The 20,739-nt window shown below is 42.2% G+C and overlaps 1 protein-coding gene across 1 annotated transcript in view; it reads left to right on the top strand.

The window, feature by feature from the left end:
• The window catches only part of NSG2 (neuronal vesicle trafficking associated 2), a 37,949-nt gene that overhangs the window by 12,431 nt on the left and 4,779 nt on the right, over positions 1 to 20,739 (top strand). The window contains exon 3 of the mRNA XM_075163909.1: positions 2,025 to 2,144. Coding sequence (XP_075020010.1) covers positions 2,025 to 2,144 — 120 coding nt within the window. The remainder of the gene's footprint in view (positions 1 to 2,024; positions 2,145 to 20,739) is intronic.

Genomic DNA, 20,739 nt, shown 5'->3' with positions numbered 1-20,739 from the left:
TTTTTGTCTTATATTCTTAGCTTCTTGGTCCTTCATTAAGACCTAACGTTAGTTTGTGGAAAAGCCCTCATACATATTTAAAGATTTTGTCTAAAACTAAGATTTATATCAGGGAGCATGAATTTGGGAGAATTGGATATTGTGGCTGGTAGGTTTGAAAACAGAATGAGTGCAATTTCTGAGCACTGGTTGGCAGGTGTTGATGGCTGACACTCTGTAATTTACTGTACTGGGTTTACAAAAGGCCAGCAAGGAGGCTGGAAGGCTAGGGGCCAGCTGCACAGAGTCCTGAGCGCGCTTGCCTCATTTTGAGTGAGAAAATGAGGTTATTGCTTGTTTGTAACTCGGAGCTAACCTGGGCCAGCTTGTCCTGGCTGGAGAGGGAGCTTTGCTTTATTTGGTCCACAGTGTGCTGGGCTGCATTTCAGAGCGTGGTGGGGTTAGGTTCAACAGCAAGTTCATAGCAGGGGTAGGGTTCATCCCAAACCTGCTGAATCGAGCTTGTCCCCCTGTGTCATTGCCCATTGTCTATGTTGTGTCATCAGAAATCCCGAGTTCCAAAATACTAATATAAATATATTTGGGTGGCTTTTTGTCCTCTCTTCTTCCCAAGTTTTAATGTTGCAAATGCTACTGTAATAAATGTTATTGAAAGGGATTCACTGAAGGATGTAAATATTCATCAGTCTTTAATGATTTGCATTTGAATCCAGAAAATTGGCTTATGACTCCACGCTGATTTTCTCTCACTCTGATTTTCACGTGGCATTAGGTGCAGGAGGATTAAATACCGGGGGTTTTCTCTGGTCCAAACCAGACTTTGCTATCTTCATTTGGAAATAAGTTCTTCATTAGCTGGTAACTCAACCTTGTGCATTGCTTACTCTTTTTCAATCCTTCAAGACTTTTTCTTTCTAACAAAGAGCTTTAGGATCACTCTTGTCACTCTCATATGAACCAGCCACCACTCCTGGAGTATTTAATTTTCACCTTGCAAACCACACCAAATTGCTATAACGCTTTGTGGACCTCGTCCCTGGGCTGGGAATCCTGTGCAGAAGCGCAGTGGTAGTGTCTGCTCACAACCACAGCCCCCTCTCTAGGGATGAGCTCCAGCTCTTGGGCGGTGCTGAAGACAGGGCCATTTTGTCTTCTCTTGCATTTTCCAGCTAGATTAAGGTAGTGTAGCTATGCTGGGATACTGCTATTTTGCTGCATAGGCTCATGGATGGGTAGTCTTTGAAGATTCCCATGTCTAATGGGATGGATACGCTCACTCCTCTGAAGGGCTGTTAGTTTCAGAGCACAGCCCCGATGCTGGTCCCCGCTGGGAGCAGTTGGCATTAGGTGTTACCTTTTCTGTGTTTGCAGTGGGTGGATTTTACCCAAAATATTTCGGGTCATTCTGGGTATACAATTAAATTCAATGTAGATTGACAATGCAATTTTGGTAATTTGACCGTACCCTTTTAAAAGCCGCTTATGGCTTCTCCATTGGCATAAGTCACCTCATTTTTATAAGATTAGTAGGACCTGGATTAGTCAGCAAATGACACTGAGGTCTTCTGGGGAAAACCCAAGGTGATAGTATGAGATTAATCTTGATAATCTAGAGCCTGAATAAATGAGACGCCAAATGGCCTGAATTTAAATTGGCTTCAGTGGAACGTGTTACGACGGGGCTTTTAATAAGTGAGGCTCTTTAGGATGGGCAGTTATTCTGCGTGTTCTGCCTGTTGAATATGATATAAAAATTATATGCCTGGTCCTAAACAAAAGTGGGTGTTAAAGATTTTGCTGTCAGCTATTTTAAGACTCAATGTGATAAGCTCACTATCCTAGGTCTGTGTATCTTCCTGACTATTTATCGTCTCTCTTAGTTCCTGAGCGTATGATGCGTTTGTGTTAATTTATGATTCTAAGATACTTGTGTAGATCCAGGCGATGGATTATGTAGAAAAGCTTAGATAACAAAGAAAATGTATGCTGTGTGCAGAAACCTTAAAAGTCTTGATATTTTCCAGGTAATTGTGAAAACAAGAACAGAATATCAGCCTGACCAGAAGAACAAAGGAAAACTCAGAGTGCCCAAAATTGCTGAATTCACAGTCAGTTTCACTGATGGTGTAACAGAAAGACTAAAGGTAAGAAATGGTTATTCTGCTGCCTTCTGATGCAAATGCCATTCATTTTAAAATAACTGAATCAAAGTAAGTAAAGTAAAGACATAATGAATTTAACACTCTACTCATCACTAGGGTCAAAGAGAGGTTTATCAGTGTGAGTATAAGGGTTTGGGTTTTTTTTTTAGGACGTGCATGAAACTAACTAGATCTAAAGTAGGAAATGTTTTTCTTTTCCCAGGAAAAGTTATGAACATGTTTTCCAGCCCAAATTGAAAGTAAAGCATGCTTGAATCTTTTTTCTTCTCAAACATTTGTGTTTAAAAAGAAAAAAAAAATCGCAGGGAAGATTGATTGAAACAATTTGTTTCATCTTTTAAAAATTCATTTGTCTTGTAGTCAAGCAACCCTTTCTGTATTTAAAATACTTTATTATTATATAATTATATTATTACAGATTAAAAGCCATTTCAAACTGGATAAAAGAAGAGATATTAGACAAGTATGCAAGCATATCCTGTCCTGTAACCAGTTTTGGTTCACAGGAATTGGAATTTTCTGATGAAAAGTGAGAAATTTTCAATGGGCTCTACTCAAACATGGAAAGGAACTCATGAATTATTGAGTGCCCTCAGTTCCTGTTGACTGCAGCATATTAGAATGGCTCAGTTACTCCTAAAATTAGACTCCAAGCGCGTAGCTGCTAATGTTTTCTCCCTTTTCATTGAGAAGATATGGTGCTTCTCCTAAACCACAGAGCATGAGGGATAAAAATGTGAGATCTGATTTCACATTTCAAAGCCAGAGGAAATATCAATGATTTGAGTAGAGAACAGAGAGTAGGCAGTGCCTAGCTATAGTCCGGCTCCTTGAAAAGCTAGGATGGGGCTTATAAATTTTTGTGAAAGGGTATCATCCTCGACAATTAACAGGAATTGATTCAAAGATCTTTCATATGATCCAGTTGTTCTTAGTTTTGCAAGAAATAGAAGAGTTTATTATAATTCTTTTCTAGTAATTTAGAAGAAAACTATAACTTTTAAAATTGTAATGTGATCCAGGAAAAATTGTTACCATTCATCCTTGATAAACTTCAAGATAAGGCTTGTTCAGCTTATTGAAAGCAGAAATGTTTAGCTTCTATTTTGAAGCACTACAGAATGTGTTTCTGTTTTTTCCAGAAATTCATATATTACATATATTATTCATATATATACATACATATATAAACTAACATATCTTACACAAGGACAATTTTGTTGCTTTCATCCAGGATATTTAAAGCTGCAGTTTATTCTTAAGAGGTCTGTGAATAAATGTTTGTAGCTTCTTGGTTCTTTTTTCAGTGGATGTCACATATTTTGATCTAAATTACTTACCAGGGGCTTACACGCTGTTGATTTTGACTGAATTCTTCACTGATCTTATTATGTGCATAGTACCTATTTACCACCAATAGCGACTCTCCGTTGGTACCACTAGTAAAGTAAACAGCGAATTAGCCGTGGTTATACCCCCAGTCCTGGAAACCACAGCAGAGATTTTCCAGTGTGAACAACGTACAAATGAGAACCAGACACAATGCGCCTGAGAAACAACAGTAAATGTAGAGTCTCCTGGAAGCGATATGTTGGCTTATGACCCGCAATAAATGGCATTATTGTTGATATTGTAAGTAACGGTGCTTCATGGGGTATTTAAAACTTAATCCTGCAGCCCTCAACAATGTTAACATCGGTGTCAGACCAAGTTTTAATTCCATCAAAAGATCTGGCCTTGTTATTTGTAAAAGCAATCAAGAACATCTCATTCCTTACGCATTGTGTATGCTGGAGGCCCCTAAGTTAGATACATAGCTCATCCACTGCTATGGATAAATCTCATTTCATCTACTCCTTCTATAGGGTATCTTATTTCTCCCATTCTTCAAACCCCCAACTTGCTGTTGCATTCCAACCTCTCCCTTTCAATGTATTTTTTCCCTCCCCCTTCCTGTTTTCGGTGCAGTTCCCCCATTGCTCTCGCCCGTGTGTGCACGAGGACGGCAGAGCAGCAGGCGCGGGGGAGCCGGGGGCTCCAGCTGCGTGCACAGCTCTGACAGAGGTTTAACTGCCTTCCCCTTTGCTGCGCGGTGGGGATGGCCTTGGGAGCTGTGCCTCTTCCTATGCAGCCTGGCAGCATGACAGTTTCATTTTTAAGCTATTTCCTTTCCCTAAAGTCCATATGATTTCCATTCTCTGCTCTTCAGTGTCAACTTATTAATCACTCAGCCTCTCGTCTAATACTGGATAAGACTATAAGCCTCTCCCTGCCTGCTATTCATAAGGCTTCCATGTATCGTATTAAGTTTGTAGTATTATTTCCTGACAAAAATGAGCTGAGATAATAGGTGATATTTCATTACCTTTTGTACTTTTTTTTTTATTGCACCACATTTTTATACCGGTGCATATTTTTAGTGAAGTTATTAAAAATACTGCCCTCTGGTTATAAGCAGGCTTATTATCTGGTACTGATGAAATAATTTTACATTTGTTTTTTGTAAGAGGAAATAATAGTAAATACTTAACTTTTATTATCTCAGTTTGGCTGCACTTTTAAAAGCTTAAAAAAAGATAATATAAATGAGATCATCATATTTTCTTTTGCTGGCTGGTTGTTTTCTATAGCCTTCCAGTATGTGGTGCGTTGGAAATATCCACACCTTCTTGCTAACACACTGATTAAAATTAAAGTATTCATCTATACCTGAGCCAGACTGCTGGTAGCTATACACTGGCAGAAGCAAGTAAATCATCCCACTGATTTCTGCAAGAGAAATAGTGGAGGGAAAGGCCAAAAGCCCATACAAATGTAGACGGTCCATTGGTCCACTGGTTTAATGCACTCCAAATATGAGATCTGTAGCCAGTAGCATGTATGGGAAATGCGTGTTCTTCCACGCTCTGTACAACTAGTGTGAGTCCACGGCAATGCTTGAATTTAAGGGTTTTCATAGGGAGCCATTTTGCTACTACAGCTCTACTAATCTGCGTATGGGGAGCAATGTGTCTCACACGTGGCACCTGTATGCTGGGGAAAGAGACTGTACAGTAAGAGGGTGCAAAGGAATAGCCAAGAGGTCCTCTCCTATCTGCTGTTGCACTACTTTGCCATCCTGGAGAATATGAAGTGAAGTGTCTTGTATTTTATTTTTCACCCAAAGGGTAGAATTATCATCAGTTCAAACAGAAATATGGCAAAGTGAATATCATTAATGAGTGTCTATGGAAAAATGCTGCTGGACTCCATATTTATGATGTGCTCCCCACCCACTAATAACCTCTCTGGAGGGGTTTTTAACATTCCTGTTTCAGTCTATGAAGTGCTTTTCTTTCCTTTCTACTTCTGGTCACTTGGTATGGGAACGTTCTCAGTGAAGAAGGCAACTCTTCCCAAGTTCTTGTTTTTTTTCTGAGTCATGTAACTGCTTTATACAGAAGATCAGGATCTCTGGGGGAAATTTTGGGACCATATGAACATGGCAGTCAAATCCACAGATGCCCTTTATTCTGCCTTTTGGGTATCTTTTATTGAAGAGGCTAATGAATTATTAGACAACTTTCTCGCATGAGCAAGCCAAAGCCAGAATCTAAGCTTATGCATGCATATTTTTCATCCATCCAGAATAGCACAGATCTGAGCTCTTTAATTATTGTAAAGAAGAGACTGTCCCTAGGCAACAGTTCTTATTTCACACTACCTCTTCCAGGAATTTTAGATAGCTTCTGCAACTTGTCACATCTCCTAATAGATGAGATTATGATTCTCTATAGCTCAGCACACAGTGTCCTGGAATTTTGACCAATTACACTTATTCTTCAGCTGGATGAGTCACCCCATACATACTTTATAACAAATGTTTAAATAGTTGTGTGTAGATGGGTTACAAGAAAATGATGTTAAAATAGCGTTATGGTTGAGCCATCCATACATAAAAGAAATTTCTTTTATCGTTTTACTCCTCTGCAGAGCAGCAATGACAACATTTTTTCTAAGCTGACTGCTAGTGATTTATAGACCTTGCCTTCTCCAGACTGTTTATGCCTTTGGAGTGTGTCCCTCTAGGAATTTTTTGAACTGCAAAGATCTTATTTTGCAGTAACAATGTATATCAAGGTTTCTCAGCCTGGAGGGGAATAGCGTCTGGTGTTTGCCTTCCATTTTGCACGATTTGAAGGTAGTGCATCTTACAACACTTTGCCATCCAGTGATGACACCAAGGTGCACTAGAAAAGGACTGCAAATGTGATGATGCTCTCATGTTCCTTTGTGGGACAACAGATCTAACCCTTTGCATGCGAGGTAGGGCTTACTGCTTCTTTTTGCCAGTGATATCCTATGTTACAGCTTTTAAGAACAAACTCTCATATGCAAGTATCTTTATGCCCATGAGTTTCTGCCCTTATTTCTTTCTATCAATACTGAAATGAGATCAAATGCTCTTTTGCTTTTCAAGCAGATTATCCATTGAACAAAAAGTCTTGTTACTTCTGGAGGACAGGGTTTCCAGTGACTCCTTTTGTCTTCTAACCAGTCCAGATAAAACAGAAATCAACCAGAAGCATTTAAAAGGTGAAGAGTGGGTTTCTACCCACTTTCTTGATTGTCATGTAGCTGAAGTTTGTGTTCAAGACATCAGCACCCTGCTTAAGAAGAAACAAGCTGGAGAATAATTGCTGATGGATTTTTTGCGTGAGCCAGTCAGACCCAGTGAGTGTAGGTAGATCTGTGCTAGCCCTGAGTTTGCCTAGATTTTTCTGTCTCCAAATAGCACCAGAAAAGGTACTGGAGTGGTCTTTCAGCAAAGGCTTACAACACAGAGCGTCGGGTTGACACAAGTTGCCTGTCGGTTACTGATTTTGCGCAAATTGCTCTCTTTATTACACAAGTAAGTTCATGTGCAACCAGTTTGACCTCTGTTATCACTAAATGCCATAGAGCTATTCATTACTGCCTTTTCAGGGAGACAATGGTTTAATGACTATTAGCTGGGTGATAGTTATCTACCATAGTTACCTGACTTCTCAAGTCTTCCACAGTTCTTTCCTCTTCATGGATCATTTTCTTAAGAAAGTTGAAGTTATCGGTCTTTCAGAGTTGGAATAATTAAACTATATACTTGTCTTTAACAGAACAAGTTGGGAGTGGGTGTACGGGGGAGAAATTGAGATATTTAAGATGTTTTCTTATGAGCAATTTATCTACCTGGAAAAATCATCTGCAAGTATTGATCATTACTTCACTGAAGAAGACTGGGAACTTCACTCTTTTTGCTGCAAGTTGGCAAGATCCATTTTCAGAGTCACTGTGTAATCCGTGCCTGTTGAGTATGCAATGACAATATATTTCTTATCATTAGATCAACCCTCTCCTCCCTCCACCCTGAAACTGCTCTGATACATGCAGATCCAGTATCCAGTGGATGTAATTATTCACCACACTTTTCATCAGGTTCTTAAAATATAGTGGAACCCATTCAAATGTTTCTGTTATTGAAATGCTCATACTGAAACAATTATTTTCCTCTGACCTAATGTGAAAGACTTAGAACAAAATCGGTTTGTCTCCAGCCACACCCTACAAAACAGACATTGATGCAATAATTGTTCATTATTAAGAAAGATTTTTCTGGGCCAGGGCTAGGGCTTGATTTGCTGTTGGTAACAGCTTTGCTGAAATGAAAGATGCTTCCCCTGCTTGCACCACTAGAATCTGACCCAGGGTATTCAGCTAGATTTTGTAGTGGAAGGATCCTCGTGTGACAGACATTGCAGTTCAGAGGGAAGGAAAGTCCCGGGCTTGTATGCTTGTGGAGGAAGGTGGGGAGCAGGTCTTGATCGCTTTCTTTCTGTAGGTAAGATCCGCTGAGATGTGAGCACAAGGTGTCTTGTGCAGTGTGGTGCAGAGAATTGCTGTGTGGCCCCTGGACTGCCAAATGACTGCACTGTGAGCATAGCTTTGAGAGATGCCTCATTTCCCTGAATGCATACATTTATCTACCCTGCCCTTGTTTTTAAAGGGCACATATCCATTGCAGCTGTGCAGGTGGCAACTGTCCCTTGCTCTGCTGCACACACCCCCAGCCCCAAATGTGGCATTCCTCTCTTTCTGCTCCTTCCGCTCCCCATTCCCAAACTCCCCTTCCATGCCATGGTTCCTGCAAACTGCTCCATAGGATGTTCTGCTTTCACCTGTAGGCTATTGCTTTATGCTTATAGTTCTTCCTCTAACCTGCAAAGGAATGAATCCCAGAAAAATGACATGGGGCTTTTCACTGTGCCCATTGAGTAGCTAAAGAAATTTAAAGATTCCTTTAATCGTTAAGTTACCACAGGGCAGGAGTAACTCATAGAGAAAGGACTCCTCTGAGTGTGAGCAGGACAATTTTCCATACTGCTTTTTAATACTAACAATAACAATGTTACCATGGTGACTGCCAGATCACATCGGTTATCTGGAAGATGCAGAGTGGCTGCTGAAAGATCCCATTACACTGACTAATGTGAGCGGTGCTCGAGGGAGGGAGCATGCTCTAATACACAGAGATTTTTCTCACTTTGGTGATAATTGCTAATGTGGCTGAGATGTTGTTTCCAGGCTGCACAGCACTCGGATGAGCTGTGTGATCCAGGAGAACAAGCGACAAAGCGGAGGAGCATCAGGCACAGGGTAGCAGTGGCAATAGCGTTCAGGCATCTTGTTGCACTGGCACCAGCATCGGGGACAGTTCAGTGTTTTCCTGTTGAGTCTTGCATTCAAAGAGGGGCTTGGAGAGGTGTCAGTATGAAGGGGTTGATTTCAGTCTCCAGAGACCGATTTGGAGGCTTATTCAGTCCCTTTGGGGGTTCTCAACTATCATCAGGCAATCTCCGTTCCCAGTGGGCTCAGATGCAGCGGGCATGTTCTTGTTGCAGGGGTGTCAGGCAGCCCTCGCTTCACCAAGTCTTCTCCAGACAGCGATGGAGTGACTTGTCTCTGGGTCCGCACTTTGCCTTGTCTTTGGAGGTCGAATATTTCCCTCTGCAATGCAGAGGGTCACAGTTTCTCCTTTCTCACAAATCCACTGCCCAGCCCTGCCTGGCCTTGCGTCTACTTACGTCTGATGCAAACTAGCACCTGTGTGGATTCAGACTCTCACTTGTGTGTTTGAAAGGAAGTGAGAAATGTTGCTCATCATCTCTCTGCCTGAGCTCGGAACTCATTCTTCTCCTGCTCTGGCTGTAATGGAAGAGAAGAGGATAGGTCCTATCGGTCCTAGTTGGTCTCACAGCTTGCATGGAGGTAGATTGATGGAGCCATTTGTGGTCATCAGTGACAATTCGGAGCTGTGAGGATGAACCGAATGTGGATTTGTGGCTCAGCTGCCAGAAAACAGATATTTCTGATCACGTCCCCAGGTATGGTACTATAAACCCTGCAAGCTTTCCCCTGTCTGGGTAAAAGTCTGTGCTTTTTGTAGGAGTTCGCAGCTAATACCTGGCTTTCTGGTACAGGTTAGGTCCCAGGAAGGGACTCTTCCCAGGAAGAGTTTCCATGTCTAAAACACACACAAGAAAAGTATATTTTGGTTTAACTAGAATGCTCTATATGACTGGCTTAGGGATCACCTAGCAAAGCAAAGAAAAAAAAAAAAAAGACACGGCTTTTATATGAAATGGATCATTCCTTAAAGTGTATTCTTGTTTTATATTCTTTTTACAGAAACACACACACACATACTCTTTTGCAAAGTCAGAAAAAACGCCTCAAATATATTTTATTTTTGCCATCTGCGAGCACTGACAGAGTAATCAGCTGAAGAGATTTGTTCAGGGTTATTTTTTTCCTTTAATTGATTTTTGGAGAGAAGAAGAAAGTTAATTGCTATGCAGAAAATGTCTAAAAATGGAAGTCACAGAGAATATTCACATGACTAAGGGTTTGTGGGGTAGACCTGCTGAATCTAAATTCTCCAGACCATGATATATTGGAGGAACAAAAGAGCAACAGAGCAGAAACCTCAGCTGACCCTTTGCTTTGGAACAAAATGCTTGAAAAAGATTTTCATAAGCGACTGCGTGGAGATACCCATTCTGCTAATTACAAAATGTAATTGCAGTTTCCATTTAGTCTGAATGATTTCTTACACTGCATCTTTGTTTTCAACAACACAATGCCATGTTTTATTCTGGTACCTCTGCCACCCCACAGTAAACCCTATTTGTTGGGTAATTTTCTTGTCAGCATTTGAGGTGGAATGAAATATGCTTAATGCTAGTTTGGCTAATGTAGCAAAAGGGACCAAATGGGATGGAGGAGGAAAGAGTTTTCAGCTGATTGCAGCCAAGGCAACGTTTATTGACTGTCATGAAGTGCATTTTGCGTCTTGTAGCCAAACCACAGAATGCTAAAAAAAAAAAAGAAAAAAAAAAATCAGGGAAGTTAAATGCTTCACTCATACTTTTTTCCCCCCCCATCTAATGTTTCATTCTCTCTATTTATAAAGCAGCACAGGCTGCTGATTGAATGTTAAACAGACCTGAGCTCCCTCTTGTTAGTACTTGCAGATGTATTAAGCCTGTTGGGCCAGATCCACGGCTAATGGAACTGGCCTCATGCCTTTGAAGACATCATAATCAGCTAGATTATTCATTTTTGTTGTTTGTTTTTAAAAGAGTAGCTTTTTAAAGTCATTTGCAGCTATAAAGCTTCACATTTCTAATTTAAAATGGAAAGGCTTTTAATTCTTAAGTTACCCAGGAGACACTTTGCTCACCAAGTCCTCACTTTGTCCTTGTATGAAGCACCCACATAATAAGAATAAGTTTTTTAAGAGAAATGGGTGTACTGGACCATGAATGCTGCCATATTATTAGCTTTTTTCCCTGACCTGTGATGGTAGACATAGATGCTGAAGTGCATGTGAATATGTTGACCTTCTTGAAGGAACAAACTTCCAATTGATTTTTTTTTTTTTAACCACAAGCGTGCACTGAACAAAGGTGTTTTAATTTGTGCAAGCTTGACCTTCGATGTCATTTTATCTAAGAAGTCCGTGTGACTGGGGAGTGGTAGGGGAAAGTTATCTTGTGCCCTGGCATACAAAGAGCTTAAATTGTTCTTGGCATTTTTAAATCCAGTCTTCTTTTGTTGATGGCTGATGAGGAAAATGGTAGTGTCAGATGTAAAATCAAAATATAAGTAAGTGATGGGAGCAGCAAATACACAAGAGAACATGCCTGGAGGAATACCATTTTGTGCCTTAGCTCAGTACATCAATACTTGAGTCTGAAAGGTTCACTTTGAAAATTGCCCTGCCTGTGGGGGAAGGTAATTCATAAAGCAAACAGACCTCAGCTTTTCCCCAGAACAGCCTGATCCTTGGCCGTGGGATGGTGTTGGTGCTGGGGTGGTTTTGCACACAAGGGCCCAGAGAAAGCCAAGCCTTTGGAGACTTAGATGCTTGCAGCTTTAGGTGGATCTTGCTGGAGCGTCTGTGAGTAGCAGTGGGGAGCAAGCTGTGGAGCTGGACCTGAGTGTGTCAGGTGCCAAAGAAAGCCAGCAGCAGAGCAAGGAACACAACCTGCGTTTCCCAGGTCTGTTGCCACGTGCTAATCCCTGAACCCGTTCTTACTCAGGGCTCCTAATGCTTTCCCTGCACCAAATCCGATGTGAGGGAAGCAGGGGGAGGAGATTATTTTGCATGTATGAGACACTTCAGAGGTTGAGTCTTGGAAGGCAAAGGGTAGGCAAGGAGACATTTTATTGACGACTTGATTTATCTTGTATTCCTGTTAATGCATTTAAAAAGGGCCCTTGATGAGCTGAGGCATCCATTGTCATGTCCCACGTGAAGTGACAGGAGGAAATGTCACAGCCAAGGCTTTGCACAATGCAGTGCGAAATTGCAGCATGTCACTGATGAAGGGTTAGCCGTGGAGATGATGTAGCTGTCTACTGCAATCCCACTAATTGAAAAAACATCTCAAATTAGTGATCTGGAAGGAAGCCTCTTCCAGCATTGCTCAGCTCGTGAAATGGTATGTCAGGTGTTATTAGGACCGTGGGTCTGGGAAGAAAAGCACCTTTATAAGCAGTGTTCCTGAGTCACCCCACTTGTTTAATTTTGGGTTTTTGCTTCTTTTCATTTGAAGGTAGCAGAGTCACAGAAATAAGGAGGGAAGGCTTATGACAGTTGAAAAAGGAAGAAAATATTCTTGTAGGAGGAGGGGAAAAAGACCTTTAAACACCTGTATGGTTTGCCAAAAAGGCCATGTATTTATTCGGTGTTCCTGGAAGCAATATTATACCTTCTGAATATACCAGCCTATTTAATGAAGGATTTTTTTTGTGGCATTAAATGGCAGAAAAGAAAAAGCAAACCAAGTAGAGCTTTTTTTATTTACCTAAGTGGAAATTCACTAATATTCAATGGTGGAAGCATCCTTATTGAAAATGGCATTTTAGAACTTCCACAAGGAACAGGGGCTTGGAAACTGAGCCATGAATTTTCCTTTCAAGGGGTTTGACTTGGCACAGAAAGACGTCATGCAGATCGCAGCTGGCACCAGACACAGTTAAAAAGATCTGAGGCTATTAGTGCCTAAACAGCCACTAGAAATTATATTACATGATGGAGACTGGCTAATATAATTGAGCCAGCTAGTTATTGTGTGCATAATTTAATTATTTGACAAATTGCTTAGAAACACGGTGTTCTTGTTCTACACTTGTGCTGCACTCACAGTATTACAAGGCGCAGAGCAGAGGAATTGCTGGTGGGTACGTAGTCATCTCGGAAAATAGACGTTTCTTTTTAAGATTTGCAAACTTGGAGAGGTTCACTGGTGTAGTCGTGGTGGGGTGGTGTATGCAGAGATGGATAGAGCCAACGGGGATGTGGCTGGGGTAGCAAACCGGCTCAGAGACAGCTAGTGCTGTTTCAAGTGGATACCTCTGAGACTTTAGGGTAGTTGGAGAAATTACCCTCTCTTTTCTCTACTCTGTGAATCTTTTGGACTTTGATTGCTGGGCTGTGTGGGCTGAAAGGAACCCATAAATAGTGGAGCAGATGTGAGATGTTTTTGGACCCCAAGATTATACCATCCTCATCCTAAGTGTTCTTAGGAGAATTGGGGCCAAGTTGGTTTACGGTTATAAATACTAAGATAAAGGACCAAAAAAAAAGCCCTTAAGCTTTGTGTAAGAAGCCATGCATCACTAAGGAGTATTTTCCCATAGCTCTGAAGATTTAGGTACATGACTAAGGACATTTCCCTCTTACAAAGCATCTCCTATGAGATGCTACTTAAGAATCTGGACACCATCTGGAATAAAGCTGTACTGTAATAATAAAGGACAAATCCTACATCTTCTTGAAGAGTACCAAACGAATATGAAGACCCAGTTGTGTCACTTTTTTCAGTTCGCTTTCCAAAATTTCAGAGGCTAAGCTGTTGCCATAAAATCAGCAAAATCAGCAACTTATTACAAAAAGATTGTTAAAAATCAGAAGTGAAATGCCATTTTCGAAGAAGTGCAGCCTAATCATCTTTACCTGCAGAGCAAATCAGGCTGTATAACAGGGTGCTGAGCAATGCACCACACCATTTCTTTGGCTGAGTCTAAACAGTAGAGCAGCTCTTCCTGGGGTGTATTTCAGAGTCCTCATCCCCTTGGTCGATCCATCTGAGTGACCTGTCAGCCTGTGGCTCCCTCCCTGCCTACATGCTTGGGTTTTCTTACATTAGCAACCTGGATTCAAATGATGGGGTGGTTCACGCTTGGATTTCATCCTGGCGTACAGGTGGGAGGCAGCCAGGATAGACAGCTGGATCCGGGAGCTGGGAAGTGCTCCTGAGTCTTTCACTTTACCTGTAGCTTTCATGTCGAGATCTACTGTTGTCAGTCTTACATCTAATTATCAGCTGGAAGAAATTATGGGATGAAGGGGAAAAAATTACCCTCCTGAATTTTTCACTGTCAAGCAAAAATCCTTATAATGAGATCATGAACCTATGAACGTATACTGAGATGCCCTTACAGCTGACACCTTTCTACTGAGCAGCAGGAGCTCTGGGACTGGCCCTGTGGCAAATGGATTGATGATTTTGTGATTTTTTTTCTTGCGTGCAAGTTGTCTAGGTTGTCAATGGATTGATAGGTTTCCAGGTGTAACTATGGAAAGAGCCTTGTTGCCTATCCAACCATAGCTCTTATGCCCTTCTATGAAAATAATCTTGACAGAATTTCTGCCAATTTTGTTCATAACAAATTTTGCCTCATTCAGAGTCTTTCCTCTTCTAAAAAGAGAAAATCAAACCCAAGATAATTTCTTCAACTGAGTTGCCTATTAAAGGTCACAAAATTTCCCAATACCCAGCAACACTGAAGGTATCTCGGAGAACCAGACGTGGCATCGTTGGTGGCATCCTTTCCTGACAAACTTGAACGGGAAGAGGGTGAGACTGCAGCGCAGGAATGGACAGAGGCATCTGGCTTCTGAGGTCCCTTATTCCCATTACAGCTGCTAAGACTAGGAAAACTGTGCAGAATTTTGTAGGGATTTTTCCATGGTAAATGGTCTTTACTTGGGAATTAAGCTGTAACTTCACAGTAACACACAACTCTACACTCTGAGAGCATTAACTCTTCTCTGGGTGCTGCTTGTCTGGCTGTTTTTTCTATAGACGTCAATGCTTTTCCTGGTTGTGGCATCTTCTTGGCTGTACTCCTATTTTGAGCATATATGAGCATGTATATTGCATGCTCTGAGCAGTGGGAAAGGTGTCCAGAATCAAACATTTATTTGCCAGGTTTAGAAAAAAAAATCACGCTTGATATCTAAGAAGTGCCACCCACACTGATGAAAATCCCTGCTTGCTGGCCTCTCACAAGAGTTGCAGGAGCACAGAAGAGATATTCTGCGCTGCTTTCTTCAGGCAGATTGGTAGAAATCACATAATCTGTTTGCACCCTGAGAATTGCTCCACTTTTAGGTGGCAAATGGAGGGTGGCTTCAAACACCCGGGCACCTGGGGCTTGTGCCTTGTCCACAAACAGCAGGCAGTTCTTGCTGAGTTCCTCCAAAGCTGGACTGAATGCAGCTGTTTTCCCCCCAAAGAGAGGGCAGCACAGTGATTTTCCAAATGAATTTCAGACAGCAGATGATAAGCCTGCTGCCTGAGTATGAGCAGTGATGGGATTGAGCTTTACTAGAGGAGCACAAGGATTGCAGTGCTGTACCAAACTAGCTGAAACTCATTGTAATGACCCAGAGGCAGATGTGTCAGAGCAATGTAAGAAAACCCAAAGTGGACCATTTCTTACCCCTCTGAAGACATCTGGGCCTACAGAAGGTGCCTACTGATTTTAGTGTCCTGTAGGAAACTAAAGGAGATATAGACACCTGACTGCCTTTGTGGATCTGGATCTGAATGACTGGTTCATGCCATCAAATACGAGAACTCGGTGGGGGAAGAGGGGGCTGTGCCTTTTGTTTTATTAAGCCCTCCTTCAAGCCATGTGGAGGCTCTCCGTATGAATGTCTAATCTTTTTGGAATCTTACTGAGCTCCTTCTGCTGACCATATTGTACAGAGTAAATTTGTTAGATTAATTGTGATTAATTTCATAGAATAATTGTGGTTTGGGTTAGAAAAAACAACCCTTTACTTCTTCAAAAGGTGTTGCTTCACAGTTTTGTAGGATGTCGTCTTCTGTGTTTTGCTGTGAGGTGACTTGTATTTGAATGCCCATGTTATTTTTGCTCCCTATCCAATTTTTTTTTTTTTTTACCATTTTTATGCTGAATCCTTGCAATGTGTGACACCATCAGCAGAGCCGGTGAGCAAAACATAAAGGTGGAATGACAAGCCCTGACACCAGGGCTGTGATTGTAAGTTATGTTCCTCCAGCTGCTAATGCAAGTAATATGTGGCTTAAGTGGGAACAAAACCACCCCCCCTCAACTCACCAGCACAGGTTGGATGCAGAATACTAATAGAGAGCCGTCTGCATCCAGTCCCCACTGGGAAAAAAAATATTTGTCAACTCAGTTCAAACAGCGCATAAATTTGAGGGAACTGCCATCTGCTGACAGACCCTACCCCCACCCACACTGCCTGAACATCCTTCCTTATGAATATCTGCTCTGTGCAGTAGCATTCCCATCAACCTCCGTTCAGGCTGCCTTTCTCCACTTCCTTTTTTCCCCCAGGTATTTCCAGGGAGTTCAGGTTTCCCAGGACTCCCAGGCACTGAAATACCTCACTGGTTTGTGTGACAGTCAGTACCAGCCCAACGCTGGTGTGTGGCTACCTGCAGGCTCGGTAGCTCAGCAGCTTATCAGTATTGCTGTCAAAGCCGCTACGGCTCCATTTTTGGAGGGACCAGCAGCTCCCCACTCTTGACTTCCATGGGGAGTGAAGGGTGCACACCTTCTCTGAAAACTAAGGACACAAACTAGAAAACTTTTGCCAAGGAAACAATAAGAAATAAAAATGTAGAAACCTTGCAATGGAAAAGGCTATTAAAAGAATGCCCTGCTGTATGGATGTGGCATTGTTCTATGGTTTGCTTTTAAATAAGGCTTTTCATTATAGCTAGAGAGGGTAAAAGGGAATTTTTGATGAAAAAAAAGAAATCATAGGCAGCTGTTGAAATCAAAGAGAGTAGGAAGGATACTTCGATGGACAGCATGAAAGCCAGGTTAACTGGAACACCATTGCAATTGGATATCATCTCACTGGAACAAAAACTAGTGGCAACTTATGTCCTATTGCTTGATGAGGATATCTTTTTTTTTTATCTGTGCTGTTGTGAAAATGCAACATGTACTTCACCTGTGGGAAAGGTGGGGAGGAACCAAGCCAAGTGCGCTGCTGTTAATGGCAGGTTGACATCATCCTTCACTGATGCTAAAAGCCTCTTTCCACGTTTTGTGGAGGATGGGGAGTTTTTTGGTGCAGTAATGACGTTCTCTCTTCTCCATTCCAGCAGATACTCCCTTCTTAAGGGAACCTTTGGGAACCATATAAGACTTTGGACGAGGGGCGGGCAAATCCCCCCCCCCTTCTTTTACCCACTCGAGCAGTCACACGTGACAGATTCATGCCTGCAGCACTTCTAGGTTTTATCTGCTCACTAAATTTTATTTCCCCTCTGTGAGTGTTCATATTGCTTAGAGACTGCCAAGGTTCATGTTAATCATAAAAAAAAGTGGAGGTTTATTAGGTATTGCAGCTCTGTGATTCTTTGGTGTTTGAATGTTGATGAAGCTTTGTATGCTCTGGAGGTGGATCTTGGCTCTGGCGTGGCAAAATATCTGGGGGTGCATTTTTCTTCCCTTTCCTCTGGGTTTTAACATCTTATGTGACATTTCATCCTAGAGCAATTTTACACTATGTATCATCATGTGTAATATTGTGTCACAGTGTAATTTTGCAAGTGCATGAAACGTCGGGAGGGAGGTGAGAAGGGGCTCAATTAAACCCCGAAGGGAGGGGAGAGCTCAGCCGAGGGACCTGCTCCTGGGAGGTAATGAATTGGGTGTCAGCATTTTGCCAGAGCAGAGCAGCAGAGCAGAGGGGAATTTATTATTTTTAGGGGCTCAGTGGGCAGACAAGAGGAAAGGAACCAGTCAAATCGCATTACTAACGGTCATTTCCATAGGCTGTGCATGTACGTGGGATTTAACAAAAGAAGGGACATTCATTCTCGCTCCAGACAGCTCGGTTCTTTCTTTTTCTGAAGGCTAAAGGAAGAACTTGGCTGTTTTAATTGGCTCAGAGTGAGAAGCCTTCAAAGCAACTTTGGTGGCAACTCGTGGGGACGGCAGACACAGCGTCATTCCGTGTGAGGAACACATCTGACAGTTCAGGGATATTCCCCTTTCACAGCCTCTTCTCCCTGCACCCAGGGATCCCTCTGGGATGGAGGAAACGGGGATGCAGAGGGGGAGAAAGCAACCAGGCAGACGTCAGGGCAGGAGGACTCATAGCACGGGGTGTTTGCGTCCTGCTGGTGTGCAGCATTGCTAGCCCCGATGATGAAGGTTGTATTTACTAAAGAAAGCTAGAGGATGAGCAACTTCTTATTTCTCAGGAACAAGAGGTACTTTCTCACTGGGTTATGTTCTATGCATTCCAGGTGGCATTTGGTGTAATTTCATTGCCCTTTGTCTTTTCCTTTGCCCTGAGCACAAGTTTGTTCCTTCAGCTTAACCCAACAAGATTTCTTTTTTCATTGTACATTGTATTTAGGGCACAGCAACCAAACAGGAGAGCTGAACATTTCTTATTTTCAGGATTTCTAGCCAGGGCTGCCCTCTAAACATTGGCTTTGGTAGAGCGAGATGTACATCTTGCTTTAGTGCCTTGAAACTAACCTCAAAGGGGACTTCTGTCATTGTCATCTTTGTATTACTACATAAATTGTTATTGGAGGAAGTAGCAGGCCTAACATGCTCCCCTTTTAAATGGGGAAGAGTTGGTGAACAGGTATTCTACAGGGGGAAATGCTCTTCCACATTGGCCTGCCAGAGCTGGATTGTGGGGGTCTTTTTGGAGAGGGGTCTTTTTTCCCAGGTCTCCTGTTGGAAAAAGTAGACAGTGTTGGGTTGGCATACTTAATCCAGGAAGTCTCTCCTTTTGACTATACTTTTTCAAAGTAACTTTTTTCCATTTTTTCAGGTGTAATATGACTTCTTTTTGGGGCAGAAATCATGGCAAATTCCATTTCCATCTCTCTTGAATCCAGCTGAGACTTCTTCCTCTTCAGCACTATGAAAAGGGTCATGGCTTCCCCAGGTTGGGAACCCATGGGCTACCATAAAGCTCGTCTGAAATATTTCTATTCAAACTTACAGGCAAGTGTGCTTTGATGGAGAGGAGGTGGAGCCCATATTTTCTTGGTCAGGCTAGTGCAATTCATAGAACTGTACTCCTTTCCTACCAGCTACCTTTTCATCACACCAGGACTTTCTTACACATGTTCTCTGATGAGATCCAGCAGTAAGTGCTTCTCCCTCCGCGGCTGCCTTTTGCTTAATTGGACCATTTTGCAGCAGATTAGGCCCCAAGGAGGAGGTTAATATGAGTAGTTATTCTAAAAGGCGGGTTGGGGCTTCAGTGAACCATTCATCACTGGAAAAGCCTGTTAGCCCCAATTTTCTTGCCTTTTTATACTTTATTCTAAAATATTCTGACTTAACAATGAACTTACGAATCTCTCCTGCTAGATATAGTCTGCACACCTCTCTCTTTCCTGACTTTTGAACTAGATGTGTTGGGTCAGATTTAACACCATAAATGCAGATTTACCTTGACTCTTTCTTTTTGTCTTGAAACAGCCACCAAAATTGTATCTCTGGATCTTCTAGCATTGCAGGTGGCGTTGCCAGGACTGCTTTACCTTCTCTGAGTAATAGTCCCAATGTGCTGTGTTAGATGTAGGAATACATCTCACCAGGCAGTGCATCTTTCTGCAGGATTGATGAGGATGAGAAGTCTTTTCCTGTACTGCAAGCGATTACAGTGGCCCCTTTGAGTCTGTGCAGGGATTGCATATCATACAGGTTCTCACAATTACAGCTGCTGCGATGACCGAAGGAGAGAATTAGAGCAAAATTCAGTGTGAACTGATATTAAGCAATTAGAATATCTTTATGACACAATATTACTAATATTACATAATATTATTGTTATATTAATAACATTATATTGCTGAATTCTGAGATGTGGCCAGCTTGCTCTTTATTAGCTGCTGTTCCTGACAAGGCTGTCCAGAATACTGTAGGAATTATCTCTGTATTTCCCCACTTTCTACCGTCACCGGTCTCCTATACATTAGCTAAGGAACAACTTCTGCCTGTACCTACTATTCAATTTCCTTGAATACCCATACAAGAAAACAAAGAGGATTGTGACATTACTGTGACAACAACAAGGTGGATGAAACGTGAATGACTGGATGGAGCTGAAAAATTTGTGGCTTTTCCTTGCTGGGGCAGTAAATGATAATGATTGCCTTTAGTACAGGTAGGTGCAGCTCTGATATGGAGACGGGGGCATGTTTGGAGGATGAGCACATGCATGGTACGGTGGTAGTGTGCTTGCAGGTAGGGGCATTAGCCAGGGGCAGGCGCACAGTCCCTGCCACGTCCTACCGTCCTACCATTGCGGTTCTCTCAGTGGATGGGTTTTGATGTGACCAGGGAAAATTTGCAGCCCTGGGCTCAGCTTCTGGTGCTATGATGGGACGGTGGGATTCTGAAGCAATTCTGAAGATTGAGGTTGTGGGTAGGAAAAAACCTCATTGATTGCTATCCCTCCTGTAAACCCATGCCTGGCCTCAAACTTTTGCTGTAGGAACTTCCTCAGCGTGAGCTCTCGCAGGCTCACCGAGCACAGGAACATTGCAGCCCCTTCCCCATGCAGGCAAACGTCCTGCAAAATGCATGCTGCTGGCGTTCAGTCCCAGCGAGCCAGAGCTGCCGCAGCTCCCTCCCCGTGCTGCTGGCTGTGCAACAGCTTTAAATGTTTCCCCTACTGCTGTTCCCACCCCCATCATCTCTGTAAGTGAGTTCATTCGATTAG

The sequence above is a fragment of the Calonectris borealis genome, chromosome 15 (genome assembly GCF_964195595.1).
Source record: "Calonectris borealis chromosome 15, bCalBor7.hap1.2, whole genome shotgun sequence".
In the NCBI taxonomy this organism is placed as follows: Eukaryota; Metazoa; Chordata; class Aves; order Procellariiformes; family Procellariidae; genus Calonectris; species Calonectris borealis.
Note: the sequence above shows the minus strand (reverse complement) of the source record. Positions and strands in the feature narration are given on the sequence as shown.